General features: G+C 39.4%; 1 protein-coding gene across 2 annotated transcripts; it reads right to left on the reverse strand.

Annotated features, from left to right (window-relative positions):
- Nucleotides 1–3,210: 3,210 nt before the first annotated feature.
- On the reverse strand, nt 3,211–10,967 carry spartb (spartin b). 2 transcript variants are annotated; one of them, XM_034548881.1, is made up of 8 exons: nt 10,850–10,967; nt 9,288–10,135; nt 7,639–7,836; nt 6,125–6,266; nt 5,830–6,024; nt 5,579–5,737; nt 5,393–5,483; nt 3,211–4,442 (listed from the first exon to the last, which is right to left on the reverse strand). In XM_034548881.1, the coding sequence occupies exons 2-8, from the start codon at nt 10,128–10,130 to the stop codon at nt 4,238–4,240; spliced, it is 1,833 nt and encodes a 610-aa protein (XP_034404772.1). In that variant the 5' UTR covers nt 10,131–10,135; nt 10,850–10,967; the 3' UTR covers nt 3,211–4,237. The 2 variants fall into 2 exon arrangements, with proteins under 2 accessions (XP_034404772.1, XP_034404771.1); XM_034548880.1 differs by having other exon boundaries at nt 10,810–10,942.
- Nucleotides 10,968–16,124: the final 5,157 nt, after the last annotated feature.

Consider the following 16,124-nt stretch of genomic DNA (forward strand, 5'->3'; position numbering starts at 1 on the left):
GGATTGGGTCGAGGACAAGTGACATGTTGCTTTTATGACCATCAGCATTTTTGATGTTGTTCAACCTCACGTAACCAATAACTTTATTATAGGGCTTTTGGCCAGTTGGCCTGCTGCAGGCATAATTTACTTAACCTCAAAATTTGGAAGGTTGTTTTCTGTTCAGGCAGTCCAACTAAAAGATCTTAAAACAATGGAAAAACTTGTAACTTCTTCAAAAGTTGACTTTTCTTTCTACTTTCATCTTAAATGATTAGTTGAAAATAATATATTTTTCACATTGTGTCTTTGTTTATTGCACCAAAAATCTAAATAGTTAGATATGCAAAAACTTATAGACAAATGCTCAGAGGTTTTCAGTAAATATTTGGAAGGTAGAGTGGGTCTTTAGAGAAGCCCTTTCAAAGCACATCAGATATAACATAAACTTCATTTATAGTTTGGCAAACCAAGGAGCAAGTCATTCCAATCATATTAAACCTCAGCACCTGAGCAGGAAGACTAAGAATCTAGGGATAGTGTCTCATGCTGTACAAGTTGTAATGTCCTCGAGGCAGATTTGTTATATAGATTATAGATTATAATAATGTACATGATGAGAGAAGAGCTCTGATCACTTTTCATCTTCCTTTGCTTAATATGTATATTGTCTGTTTTTTTGTTTGCCGTAAGGGCAACGGAGGATCTTAAAGATGCACTTACTGGAGAGAAGTGCTACCCCTCTTCAAAAAAGGAAAGTGACATTCAGGCTTCTCTTCATTCTGGCAAGGAACAGAATCGGAGGTGAGACTTAGTCGACTACAGATTGTGTTATCAAAGCAACTGAAAGTGGTTATGCTAAAACTCTTGTGTTTCATGCACAGTCACAGGCATTTTGTACATTGTTATGTTCTTTGCGTGTCATTCTGCTAATTTGTGGATAATACTTTTAGTCGTGAAACTGTATCAACATTGACTTTTGGGTCATGTTTACACATATTCACAAATCCTCATAATATTCCCCAGGCTAAAAATCTGAAAATTGTGTTGACGCTTGTGTGACCTTCTGCTCTTTGTCAATGGTCAGTTAGACACAGCCACCACATTAGAGCTCACTGCGAGGTACATGCACTACCTGAAGGAGACTCTTCCCCGAACATTCAGTCTAAAGTAGTCTACTGCATCCTTTTGGCAGCATGGAAAATGTGTGATCATTTTTAACACTTAATGTTTTCCACAGGTTAAGATATCAGTTGAGGAGAAAGTGAGTAGTTCGAGGAAAATCGTACAAAGGCCACAGAAGACAAGGGTACACTGTCCTAGCCATAGAGTTATTACAACTGAGGAAGTTACATTTCTAGTGGTGAAAGTGCTAAATGGGATTTATTTTTCCCCACAGAGGAACAGTGAGGCTAAAGAAGAATATTTCACACAAAGCAAAGCCAGCTGCCAAGAAGTCAGCTGAAGGTATGAATATGTATTTACTGTATTGTATTTAGTTTCCTTTGATGCAGTTGTATTGACTAAGCCTCTCAGCAATTTTCAAATAAATGTATTGCACTGTTTGAGTGATATAGTATTTCATTTCAGATCCAGTCTCAAGAAGATTCACTCAACAGAAGATCTGGCAACAAGTGGACATCCAACACAATAACAATCTTCTGACAATGGATCAAATGATGCCTCCTGACGGCCTGACCACAGTGGATGCCCCGACAATACTGTTGGACAAATAATCTGTTCCCTCGGGACAAATGCTGCCAGTGTGCAAGGATCAATTTTTCTCTGCCTTGTCTGTGGAAAATAACTGGATACATCTGACCTATGCATTTATGAACCCAGCTTCATGTGCTTTCACATCAGCAATAATCAGACAACCTTTTATTTTACCACAGGTGGGGTCACACCCATCTTCAAGCCAAGTATTATGGGATGTCACTCCTGGCCTGGTGTATCATGTTGCTCTATCATCAGTGAGTCCAGTGAGCCAAGCATACAGCCCACCTGAAAACACAACAGCAGCAAACTTCTTCATACCTCCAGTAGAGCAAGGTCAGAACGATTTACCTCTAGTTCGTCCAACTGATAAGATTTCGCCAGTAGATTTGACAAACCAACCACTCGTCCCATTTTCTATGCTTCCAAGTACAACTTTAAATTATAATGACCTGGCATCTGAGGCTGTGTCAGATGCTCTGTGTGATTCAAGACTCCTCCAGGAGAGTGACTTCTGTAATGGTGGTGGTGGTGGCAGCCCTTTGACAGACAGTCCAAAGGATGTGGCCAATCCATTTTGGCTGGATTTGCTGATGGATACCAATGGTAACTTCCATGATGCTAATCTTGTAAACATTGTTCTTTCACCGTAGGTTCCAACAAACTATATGACTGGAGACATAATATTTACATAGAGATATTGGTGAAAGTGTTAATTTGATGTTGGTCTATAATGGCAACATAAACAATATAAAGAAAGTTGATGTTTTTGTCTTTATTTCTCAGCTACATGGTGCATGCTCACTTGACCTGCTTGGAATAACCTCATACCTGTGATACTTAGGTTAGGTACATATTAATAAAACATGTTTAATATGCTTAAAGCTTCCACTCTATCCTTTTCTGGTTGGATGGCAGGTATTTCCCAAACAACATGCTGTCAGGCGAACCTTACTTTATGCTAGCTTAGTTAGCAATAGTTTGGCATGCAATTCATTTCTATAATTAAAGCCAACAAATAAGTTAGCTTGTATTGACAAAGTCCATGAAGTATGTGAGCAACATATATGGGCCCCAATAAATTAATTTTCGATTTCCATATTTGTGTCGTTACAGATGAAACCCAGATCCTCTTTAGTGCTTTTATTTTTCAACACAACATTGTAAGAACTAAAAGCCCAGCATCTCTTCAATATCTAAAGTGTATAAAGCAGATCCGTAACATTTTATTGTATTATCCATTTTATTTTACATATTTTTTGAATTCTTTTTCACTTTAGTTGTGACCATGTTAATCTTGGAAATTAGCATGTTTGACTAAAAGCGCAAGCAAGCCCACATTTTCTGTTTTTCATTGAATTCGTATTGAGTGAATTACAGCTGACTCAGCACAAAAATACCATAAAACCCTTAAAAAATTACTCGAACCCTGGCTTGACACAAAATCTAAAAAATAATCTCAGTTTATTATACTGTAAAGAATACTCTTAATACGTAAAACAAACAGCCACTAGATGGAGGTATTAAGTGTTTATTAGATTTAAACAATACAACTGTTCAAAACTACACTGCTCAAATAAATAAATACAGAATTTGTTGTTTCATGAAACATTTTATTTTTCCGAAAATTCTCAGTATTTCAGGTGGGAAATAAATCTCAATGCCCAACTAAAATACTAGAAAGCCATTTAAAATGTAGATTAACCTGCCAAAGTCTCACACAAAAATATCACAAACCAGATCACTCAAAAACAAAATTGCACTTCAAACTTAACATTCATCTAAACGCTGTCCATCAAAATAACATCTAGATTTGTATATTTAACACTGTAAACATCATTATGAAATGCAGAATATAGCGCTGAGCATCTCATTCATAGGAGATGGAAAGAAACTCTTGAAGGTCTAACAAAAATTCATCATGGACTATAAACTCAAGTGTTACAGTTTCAGTTTCACAACACATTTTTGTATATTGTGATGTTTGCAGGCACAGTGGGCAGCAGTGATTATACCTCATCTTAAACAACAGTATAACAGACACTTTATTATATTATATCCCAAAATATTGACAGATAATATTTATTATTATTTATATATTCATCATTCATTCATTCAAAGTATATAAATTGCACTTATCCTTCCAGGGATAAACTCAAACACACAGATGCTTCACAAAGATTAGGAAAGTTCCCAGTGTCTAGTTAGCAACAATTAAATACTGTCTTAGTACAAAGAGCAGAATTAAACTGGTATCTCACAGGTTAAGTGATAACAACTGAATGTGTCAATAAACTGTATGGCCATGTTTTAATTTGAGTTTTGAAATCTGCCATTTCTATTCATTTATCTTATTTAGCAAGGATTAAAGTGCTCAAGAGCTGTATCAAACTATAGGATATGCATATAACAGTAGTTGTAATGTAAATATAGAACATGTTTTTTAAAAATAATGAATATTCAGTTTATAAAATGTATTTTATAGAAGAATACAAATTATACTTTAAGGTGTGACTGAGGAAATGAGGCCGGGCACTGCCAGCTATTTGCCCGATTTCTCTACTTGCTTTCCATTCTCTGGTTTCTCCTGGAGCTTGTAGTCTTCCAAAATGGTCTTCGCCGTCTGTTTGCCAGTTCTTTTCACCACAGCTTTGATTCCCAGGTTGTCCACATTGAATGCAGTGAGACCGACATTAATGGCAGAATTGACAGCATGGTCTGTGGCTTGTCCTGCTGCTGCCCCGTACCTTCATCAGAAGTCAGATTGGGTGAGAGATCAGAGCAAAAGGCGAGAAACAGAAGGATTTGGGGAAAATTAATTAATATGTGGTACAAGGGTAGCAAAGATGCCATGCTGTATGTCGATTTTTGTGTGAGGATTACACCCATGCAAGTGTGCAACCTAAAATTAAGAAATGTCTGACTGCCAGAATCTGAATTTCGCTGAAAACAATAAGTGGGCACTACTATTAGCAAGCTGCCGCTCAGCACTGGGCTCATATGTTGGTTACAGCTGATATCGCCTTCGCGAACGGCAGCGCAAAGGTAAACAATGTTAGCTCTTTCAGCACTGTTGACATCGTTTGCTCAGCATGTTGAGAGCTGCGTGGAGGCAATTGAAATGCTGTGAATTTCGTATTGAGCACCGTTCATGGGATAAATTGAATAACAAAAATGGTTGATAAATGGATATAAACTCATAAGATCACATGATAATCACAACACCCTATAGAAATCAATAATCTATATATTGTGTCAATATTTTGCTCATCATTGGAACATGTAGCAGCATACATACAATATAGGAGGATATTAAAATCAGGCGGGACAGAAAAGTTACCAGTTGTGAAATTTCCATTAGAAACAATTGAAGAAATTAGTGAAAAGCAGCACCAGAAAACAAAATGCATATCATGCTTGTAGGGGTATGAGTTGAATAGCTGTGGAAAATTAGGAAGAATTACACTTGTTTTCATTAGGTGACTCAATGATGTTTTGTAGACCCCTAAATCTGCAAAGTAAATTGAAAAGGAAAATAAGTGAGTGCACATTTGGTTCTGCATGTGTAAAGCAGGAGGCCATTTGCAACATACACATCACAAACCTGTTTAGTAAGTAGTGGTGAGAAAAATGTACATTGTTTTATATTAAAGTGACAGTGGTCAGACAAGTAATCAAAAGGGACGGGACGACTTACTTATGTTTTACGGTGGTGACTGTCTCTGATGCGACACTCGTAGTAATGTCCCTTGCTGCTACTTCCAAACCAGTCCACATGGTCGCAAATCCTGAGCAAATACATAGCATATTGGGCACATTTTACTACACTACTAGTAAATAATTTCCTCTTGCAGAATATTAAGTGTAGTATTAAATACTCCACCTTGCACTCCACTGGCAGCCACCACCATAGCTCCATCTATGTTGGAACGCCCATCCTTATCTTTCTTCATAGACTCTGGGATCAGCTTGCCTCCGTGTTTTTTCACATGTGGAGCCAACTCTCGACCCACACAGCCAGCGACCATGCACACCCCGTCCACTGCAGTAACAAAGCATTACTCAATTAGAGGTCCACTGCCAAATGATAATGCAAGCCAAGTAAAACATGCTGCCTGGGGATGACTTAGTCACCTAGAAACTGGCTGACTTTGACAGCTCCTCCTGTCGCTTGCTTGGCAACATGGAGGCCTTTGGTGACTGTGGGGCTGACGTGGGTGGGTTTGTCCTCTGGGGTGATGTGTTCTCGGAGTTTAGATGCCCCTTTGTGAATGGCCTTGCCTGTGTACTCAGCTCCTTTCACCAGGCCCCAGCTTAGCCATGACGCACCTGATAGATGCACCAACAGGATCAGACAAGTCTTTCCTCGCAAATTGTGAACAAACAAAAGCATTAAGAGGTTCAGGGGGAAGATGCGGTTTAACCTCACCTGTCAAGATCCCACTTGCCACCTTTTCACTCCACTCAGGCAGCAACTTCTCCTCCTCGGTCACGGTTGGTGCAGTCTCCTCAGGTGTAGCGATGGACACCTTCTGACTGAGATTAATGGCGTCTGCAGTTTCATCTGGAGCCTGATCATAAAGACACATTGTTTAGCTACTTTAAGATGAAGACAGACAATAAGCCACTGCACGATTAAGACAGACAACTTAAGCTGAAAATAAGACCTGCTTGTCAGTCAAATCTTTGGACAACTTATCTGCTACATTGTGCAACCTGTACACATCTCCATTCATAAGCTTGTGCACAAGTAAGCGCCCATGCACACAGCAGATCCTCTCATTATTCTGTTTTTTGTTGTTGTTACAATGCACTATTTGTTTGCGACAAAGAGATTGTCAAAAGGTCTCTGTGCAATCTGAAAACAGTATCCCGTTGTGCTAAAAACTTCAATCTTCGACTTGTTCCAAAAAAACCAAATGTGCGTACTTGCTGATATGGAATTACGTCCATCAGAGAAGATAAGTAGCCTGATTGCATGCATAAAAAATGACCTTGTTTGGCATCGATCTGAGCCAGCGTCTACACCTTCATCATGGCTGAACTGGCACTTGTCTTTCAGCTGAAACTCTGAGGTGGTTCTAACTGCTGCAGATAAGAGCATTATGACTGATTAATTCCCCTCACCCGTCTGTCTCAAATCCCCACAATGCTGAGGCAGGGGTAACTTGGAGAAGTGTGCCAGCTCAGAAATAAGATGGAGAAAGAGTTTCATGCAAGGCCAAATCAATGAAACCGTTATATTCCGTGAGTCTGCAACCTCGAAGTATCGCGTAAGCAGTAACTCCAACCTTTTCATGGGAGGAATAGATTTAACCTCTGCAGTGTTTGCAATGATTACAGAATGTCTTAGTGATGGTTTGAGGAGAGTGAAGGTTGTTTAGGGACTGTCAAACAGCAATTAAATTACAAGGCTAACAGTAGCACTATTTTTGTGCACGTATTATGTCAGTCTGCACTTTCATCTGTATCTCCACACAGAATTTCAAAACCCCCAAAATATATTTATATGCGAGGACAAATCTAAATAGATGCATTAGTTTCCGAAAGAATGCCTGACCGTCAGCTGTTAATGTTGACTTATACAAACAGCTGAGGGTCAGGCATTCTGGTACCACGTCAACATTATTGAACAATTAGACTGATGAGTGGGATCTCGGCTTTCAAATGGTATGCAAAAATTAAGATGCACCCATTGTCACATGACTGTAACCGCCGATCTCTAACCTCACAGTCTCATTTTCATGAAATAGCTGAATAGCTCATCATTTGGTGACTTCAAATACTTATGTAAACATATGTTGATGTGAATGGCAATACACTGCAGATGACCTGTATTGATATATATTCAAATATATTGCCCCCATTTGCATTAGTTTCCCAAAGAATGTCAAAACTTGTCTTGTTGGGTTTTCACAAAACTGAATGCACAGCGACAATGACCTGAACTCGGAGATCTGTATTCTGGGAGAGCATGTCCTGGAACAGCTCTCTGTCTGCAGCAGGTAGCTCAGAGGACAACACCACCCCCACAAAATAGCCTGGAGTTGGCGCCATCAAGTCCGGAAACATGAACACACCAGTGTTACACAGCAACACTGGCGAGTCCATGGCCATGAGAGGGTATAGCCAGTCACACACCTGCCAGAAAGTAACATAAAAAAGGTAAATATAGAGCACAACAGCTGGAAAGGGTGATGACAAATGGCTAAATGTGCAATGTTATGATGATGTAAATCAGCCCAAAATGTTCTATTTATTTCTGAACTAAGAAAAGAAAATACTATAACATGATGATTGATTTTCCCATGAAGTCAAATGTAAGCGCTCTGGAAAGAGATCGGGCTAAAACATAGGTTTCCAAATATAACAAAATGACAAGCCTTACATTTCTAATGGAGATTATAATAAGTGCAACCCAGTGTACCATTTGAGAGGAGACAAACCAGAGGACACTGTCCCCCTTTGACTTCTGCATGTCTAACAGGATTATAGGGCATAACAGTGTAAGCAGGGTTTAGACAATTACTTGCACTCATGTGAATCACTGATGTCACCCGCAGGCAATATATTGCACCTGGGAAACTCCCTAACGAAGAGTCAAATGTCAGTCTCATGATCCACTGGTGTCTGTGTATTGACTGTTAAAACGGCAGGAATAAACATCGCCACAAAAACAACACAAAATTGCTCAAAACAAGAGTTGGGTAAATTGGATTTTATAATACGTATTTATTTTGTCTTTTAAAAAACGTCTGAGGTGGTTCCTTTGCATAGCGACATGGAATTCCTTATCTATGACCTCCACATATAAATAAAAAACCCTGGTTGGATTAAAAGGCCTGATGGTCTGCACACAAGCTGGGAACAACAGAACATAACATGTCCCCGTCCTTGTGAAAACCTTTGCGGTCAACAAAAACTGAACTGAATGATAACCCTCTTCAATGTAGGTGTTATTGTAATGCTGCTGTATTCGATTGCATCCGATTGTACAAGTGCAACTATTTTCTGGTATTTCACTGTGTATTTTAAGCACCAAAAAGATCAGCTTTTGGTGGAATTTGTGTAACATGTGAGGAGTGCAAATATATTTATTGTTTTACGAACATAGCCCAAACATAGATTAAAATGCGTTTTATTTTCATTTAAATAGATATACGATCATCTTAGATTTCTTGATGTGGCAGATGTTAATTTTGAATAGGTCATGAGTAAGGTACCATCAGTGTCCAATTTTGAGCCAGTAATGATCCTGATTTGTGGACGTCATACCCTTGGGTTTAAGGTACTGAGTAAACAAGGCTCACGTGATCACGCCCATAGAGCGAGGGAAGGAGATCATTAACAAGCCTATCACCTCCTGCTGATGACTCAGTCAAGCATCTTACAAAATCAGGGGAAAGGGCACAACAACAAAAAAGACCGGTGACACTGCAATGTTGACATTTCACTCCCACTTCTCGCATCAGATGGGCATAAGGGTTGCATATCTATATCTAAGGGTTGCATATCTAGTCTGTTCAAGCTTTATTCCAGAGAATGTTTTAGTGTGCTGAAACACAGGAGGGAAAATATTTATTTTCTCTTACCTGCAAAAATGCTGGTGGTCGGTTGGGCATCCTGTCTTCGTGGTCACCAGTAAACTTCACCAGCCGCAGGTAGCCCGGGTACGATGGGGCACTCACTTGCCCTTCAGGCGTGACAAAGAATATCTGTACCCCATGAGGGATGTACACCAGCTCCTCTCCATCTTCACCCATACTCTGGAGAGATGGTGTTGAGTTAGATGTACGACTGTAGAATTCATCCCCAACCAATGACAGTTCCCCTGCATCTGTTCCATACGAGACCGATAAGTGGCCATCAGCCGCCTGAGGGGAGTAAGATGGAGGCTGTTCGGCTTCAACCACAGCGGGTCCACTCGCTGAGAGAGGTAGACCCTCACTGCTGCATGCAGGCATGCCTCCTACAGCCCCTGCTGCCTGGCCAGGAGCAGAAAGTAGGTTTGGGGGAGCTGGCCTCTCTGGCTTGTTTCGGGTGGGAAGCTTTGGATAGAGACCTTTTCCAGACACGTGTGTGGCACCAGGGCCGGGCACACTGCTAATGTTCAGTGTAGGGGCAGATCCAAGGTCAGCGCTGGTCTCTATTATGGCCAGCCGAGTGGTGATGTTGTTCAGCGTCTCCTGCATCTTCTGCTGCATCTGTCGGGCCGATTCCCAGCAGCTGCCGACACACTCCTCTCCCTGAGAAGGCACACTGATGGCCCTGAGAAGGTGCTGTCGCCCTTGCTTGTAGAGCTCCAGGGCCTGTGCCTTGTCTCCAGCTTCATCGACAGTGAGTCCTTTATTTATGCACTCAAAGGCCCTCTCATAGCCGTCTTTGATCACGTGAAGCCTGGCACTGTCGAATGCATCTTGTTTAGCCTTCTCCATTCCCTCTGAAATAACACTTACAATTAGCTTGATTTACAATGTGTGTATCCATCCAAACATTGGCTGACAATGATGAGGGGAAGGGGGGGGGGTAAAAGATTGCCACCACAACTAGAATTTAACACACTTCATAATACTTAAAGTTACTTAAAGCTACACGCTCCTCTGACGTGAGTTATATTCCACTAATTACTTTAATTCGGCCCCAGTATTAAGATCAGCTTATCCACAACCAGTAGACACGTCACGTCCCCCAGAAGAGAGGGACACGTGTAACTGAATGGCCTGTGGTTATGAGTCACGTTAGTTATGTGCGTCGCTTCGTCTGGTGGAAAAGAGGTCGCAGTCGTAGAGCAGGCTAATGTTAATGACAAGTTACCCACTCAAACTAGCAACAGCTCACGTCTGTGTTTAACGTTACACGAGCTCAGCGGTTACGTCATTGTACGAACAGCCACAAAGACATAAAACGGACGAGTCGCATTCAATGTAAACATATTATTAGCTACTTTGCACCGAGGCTAGCCCCTCCGTCGGCTAATGGTACCCCAGCTTCCCCCGGTATCCGACGGAAAGCTGAGTTAGCTATCGTGTAGCTGACGTTACGCGTCAACGCGGATCCGTCTGTCTATCGAGCAGCGTTTACTGAAGCAGCGAAATAAAGTTGTTCACGACTCACCAATATACAGTAGTGATGCTACACACTCCACAGTATCTACCTTTAAAGTATCGTGACAGGATGTATCGCTTCGCCTCAACACGACAACATAAGTTTTGCTTCAAGCGTGAGCTTCACTTTCAAAAACTATTTTGAAAGTATTTACCGGAAGCGCTATCATGGCCGCATCGACGTAACTTGACTAACATTTGTCTCGACCGGTCTCGAGGCTGAACGGATGGGACAGTGTTCACGTTAGAATCGCTGGGTTTTACTGCCATCAGGTGGCCACAAGGAGAAACTGCAAGTGCTTCAAAGTAGTCGACGTCAACGTCAATTGAGACATTGGAGCGTACTAACACTTTCTGGCTTTTTCTTTCAAAATACAGTGACCAAAACAAATATACTGACCAAACGCAAAACATCACCTGCTAACTGCATTGATGCTGATTTGACTAATGTTCGTCATTGTGGCCACAGAACCGGAAGCATACACGATCTCCCACTAACAATGTCTCATATCACTCTTTGTTGTTATGATTTATATGCAGATTAGAATCTGATCATAAGAATATGCAGCCAATAGTTCATGAAACACCTTATTTACACGATCTGCGTTTGTCGGTCATGTTTGTTGAACAGCAGAAAGGTGCGTCACTTTAAATGTTGCCACTGCAAGAAATAGTGGGACGGAATGATGACACTACGTAAATGGATTAAGCTAATAATATCATATTGTATTAGTTAAATATAACATTGGGATGTGTGATTGTATAATTGTGGAGGTAAACGATGGAATAAGCATATACACTGGAGTACGGGCCATATTAATCAAGTATACTATGAATAAATAAGAATCTGCATACGGCTATTGACGGTACTTTACTAATGTGTTGCAGTTCGTCATTGTGGCCACAGAACAGGAAGCTAACCGAGTGGTGCATGATTGGGTCCTAAACATAGACTCCATAGCCTAAAATCAAGGAATAAATAATAGAGAATATTGTACTTTCCTTGATGCCTTTCGTAAGAGTTGACCCCCCTCCAAGTGGGAGTTTTTTGGGAGTTAGCTGCATATACTATTAGTGGATTAATGGATTAAGCTAATAATATCATATTGTATTAGTTCAATATAAGATTGGGATGTGTGATTGTATACGTGTGGATGTAGAGGATTGAATAAGCATATACACTCTGGAGTACAGGCCATATTAATCAAATATACTATAAATAAATAATCTGCATACGACTATTGACGGTACTTTACTAATGTGTTGCAGTTCGTCACTGTGGCCACTGGAGGGCAGTCAGCATAAAAGACAGGAATGATGCCGAGTTGACCTGAGTGTATTTAAGATCAGGAGTATTTACCCCCTCCAGTGGCCAAAGCGAGAAACTACAACAACATTAAATGTATCAAGCCAGCGTCTTATGGACATGGCAGCAAACTACTACTTCCGGTAAGTTTTTCAAAACTAAATTGATCACATTGATATACATTGAAGTTATTGGAAGTGAAAGGACAAAGTTAGTGGTCAGCCTCAATTACATTTAATCTAGATTTGTATAGCTGGAAATGTCTTCAACAAAAATGCTAAATACCAATGATAATAACAAACATAGGGAAAGCAAACAAACAATCTGTATTTGTACTGAACTAAAATTAATCTCAAAATATTTGACAAAATTACAAAGTCATTCAGTGTGCTGGGGTGTCCACTGGATACGGTGGAAGTGGTGAGAGACAGGAGGATGATGCCGAAGCTATCATCCCCGATGGACAACACCTCCCGCCCCATGCAGGACTCCCAGGCTGCTCTGTGCAGCTCCTTCACACACCGGCTGAAGGAGAGCTACTGCAAGTCCTTCCTTCCTGCTGCTGTCAGGCTGCACAACCAGCTCTGCTCCTAGACCACAACACACTTAGTACCTGTGCCATATGTACACTGTGCAACATGCGATTCTGTCTGTATATATAGTAGTTCAGTTACTGTTAATTCTTTTATGTTTTTTATTACTGTTTTTTTATTGATTTTTTATAATACTTGTTTTGATCTTGTTTCTTGTTTACTATGTCTCTTGTTGCACTTTACCCTATGCTGCTGTAATCCCTCAAATTACCTTGTCTTATCTTATTTGTTCAAGAGGTTACCACTTTACATCAGGGCGTGGCCACTTTACACAACTTGTAACAGTATGTTTGTAAACAAAAAGCAATAAGAGACAGAAAATGAGCACTTAAAAATGAAGAAATTATGACCATATGGTTGATTGATGATTTCTCCACAGTTTAAACAATTGTTGTCACATAATTACTGATTTGAGACACATAGTTCTCAGGACAAATGGGTGGAGTTAGGCAGACAAGCCATGAGAACCTCTTGTGCCTTTCTGTGCTTCATTTAAATTCCTTACAGCAAATGCCAAATTGTGGTAAAATATCATACTGTAGTCTATATGTGAAAAGTTGTTCAGGGGACAGAGTTTGGATGTGTGCGCACGTATTATCATAATGATAAGTTATAATAATAACATTCTCACTGCAGTAAGTTCATCTTTACTATTGTAAACTCATAAATGTATGAAATCTAAATATGTTGTGTGTGACAAAACATGACTGCAATGTTACTGCATCACATTCAAAACAAGTATGATAACTTGAACATTTACTTTTCCATAGATAAACACAATGGCTTCCATGGGTAGTTAATAGCCGATTAAGTAATCAATTAACGCATTCCTATAGTACTGGCGTCAGATCAATGTATATTAGCTTAAAATATTTCTTTGTGAGCACCACATGTATTTAAATGTACACATCAACATATACGGATGAGTGTCATAAGGAGAGGAATACTGATGGATTACTATATTCTGCAGAGGGCGCCACATCCTATCTTAATTTGAAAGATCTGACGAGACTTGGAAATGGAGAAATAAAGAGTAGTGCTTCTACTACTGTGGGTTCAAGTTCATCAACATCTTTTATAACCCTCATGATTCAAGCATGTGTATGGGAATGATTAGGCCTAAAGCTTGGCATAAATGTGCCACTAATGACATTTAATCACCAGCATATGGGCATTAAACAGAGCGGGCAAGAGGTATTAAAAGTCAAATAAACAGGCATAATCTACGAAGCGGTCACTTTTTCACAACTTCTCATGTGCCTATTTTGTTATTGTGGCTGTTACCACTTTCTGCTGAGTCCACATCGTTGCTGTCAGCCTGAAGGCATCACCCAGATGGACATATTCCCAGCATGCATCCTGTACAGATACCACAGCAGAAGGGCCAGACTGGACATGCTCTTCACGCATGATGAGGTAATTCAATAGTGCTTTAGCTCATGTGCATATGCTATAACTATAACATACCAAATCATATTGTTGGTTCCCATCCAAGCCAAAGCATGTTCATTTGGAAGGTATCTAATATCTTAAAATGTGGGTGCTCATTATCTTTTTGAATTACCATTGTAACATATTGTCAACATTTTAAGACAAAGTAAGTAAAAGACAATTTGTTGATGATTCTCTTTAGAATATATTCACAGTAAGATACACCACAAAGCACTGTAACCTCGCTGTACTTTTACATTGTTTCTTTAATTAGTTATGTGGCTGTTGTGTATGCACATTATATAGTTCATTGTGCATCAGAGATGGAATTGACAGTCTATTGCATGTCTTCATATTGTTAGCTCTTTTTCTAGCTGAACCTATGAGGAAGTTGTACATTCACTATGTTTCCTATGGAGCTCAACAACAACAATGTCGAACTGAAACAGGCTGCTAATATTTATATCCTGTCTTTCATGAATGTCCACACATGTGCAGTATATGTGCATTTCATGGTTTTGCAAGGGTGGTTTCTTTTAAATATATAGAAGTATTGATGTGGTTTGGTCAGAGCGCTAATATTTCAAGATGAAGTACAAATACTAATAATAATGTTGACTTTTACCAGTGTTAAAGAAACCACGGACTATCATAATAACTGCACTGTTACAAGTTGATACCATGACCTCTTTATGTTCTTCTCATTGTTCTTTATCAACAGTTGCTGTTATTGTACATTTTGCATCATTAAAAAACAAACAAAATCCTAAAACCTTTCCCATGATCTGATATTTATTTTCCTGGACTGCTGGTCTTTAATTTAATCACTGAGTACACTGCAACACACAGTTACAATTAAAAATGTGTTTAATAATTAGTCACAGAACTGTTTTGTACTTTTCTTTCTCTCTGTGACAGATTTTATTTTAGATAAATAAAAATAATAATAATTTAAGCTATGGATACAATTATGGCTTTTTAAAATAATGAAGAAGCGCTTGGAAAAACACAACATGGCTGTAACACACTTGTTAGTGCAAATAGAGCATCACACATGGGACATTTTGGTGAAAAATAGTGATGTGTGTTATTTTTAGCTAGATAAACAATTCTAAAAACTAATGTAATTAAACTTTGAATTAAAAACATGCTTTGCTCTCGTCTTTGCATCATCTGCAGTGGTCGATTGTAATTCATGTTGCCAGTATTAACTTATTCATAGCTCTTCGGGTAAACCCATTAAATGAGCTATCAACATAACAAGGAAGCTCTGTCACTGTATTGTCATGTGAGGTTAATTACTAAGACAGCAACATGATTACATCCACACATGTTGAAATCAATATAAAACCACATTAAATAATAGTAATCTATCAACACATGTATGAAGGTGTAATTAAGGAATTCCTTCCTGTTTGTGAGATGTATTAACCTCTTAACTAAAGGGTGATGGAGGAAGCTACCGTAACTATAGACAGAATGAGATAGAAATAATATAACCTGGACAGAAGAGAAAAACAGACAATTCCAATCAAGGCTATAGTAGCAAAACTCAGGTTGTCTTTTTTCCCCACTGAAGCTTAAAAAAAAAAAGAGACAGAAACTGACAAAACTATGCAGCTGTGTCCTCTTTCTCTCATTTTGTTATATTTGAGACCACGATTGCATACCTTTTGAATTGCACACACCTAATAAAACCCATATAAATGATTGCAGTGCCTAATAAACATCAGGACCGTAAGTCCCAGTTTTCCCTTCAACCGTCCATCATTTGATAAGTTATGTCCCCACAGTGCATAGAGTTCATGCACGTTACACATATCTCCTCCAGGCACCAATATATGGTCACAACAAGTCTTCAACTGAATCCTCTTTCAAATAATGTTCCAGTAGTTGTTTAATAACTTTTCTTATGTTGAAGTGAAGAAAACCATCACCGGATGTAATTATTAGGATGTAGTGACATTGAGAGAAAGGCTCAAAGTGATAAAATAT

Source organism: Cyclopterus lumpus, chromosome 13 (assembly GCF_009769545.1).
Source record: "Cyclopterus lumpus isolate fCycLum1 chromosome 13, fCycLum1.pri, whole genome shotgun sequence".
NCBI lineage: Eukaryota > Metazoa > Chordata > Actinopteri > Perciformes > Cyclopteridae > Cyclopterus > Cyclopterus lumpus.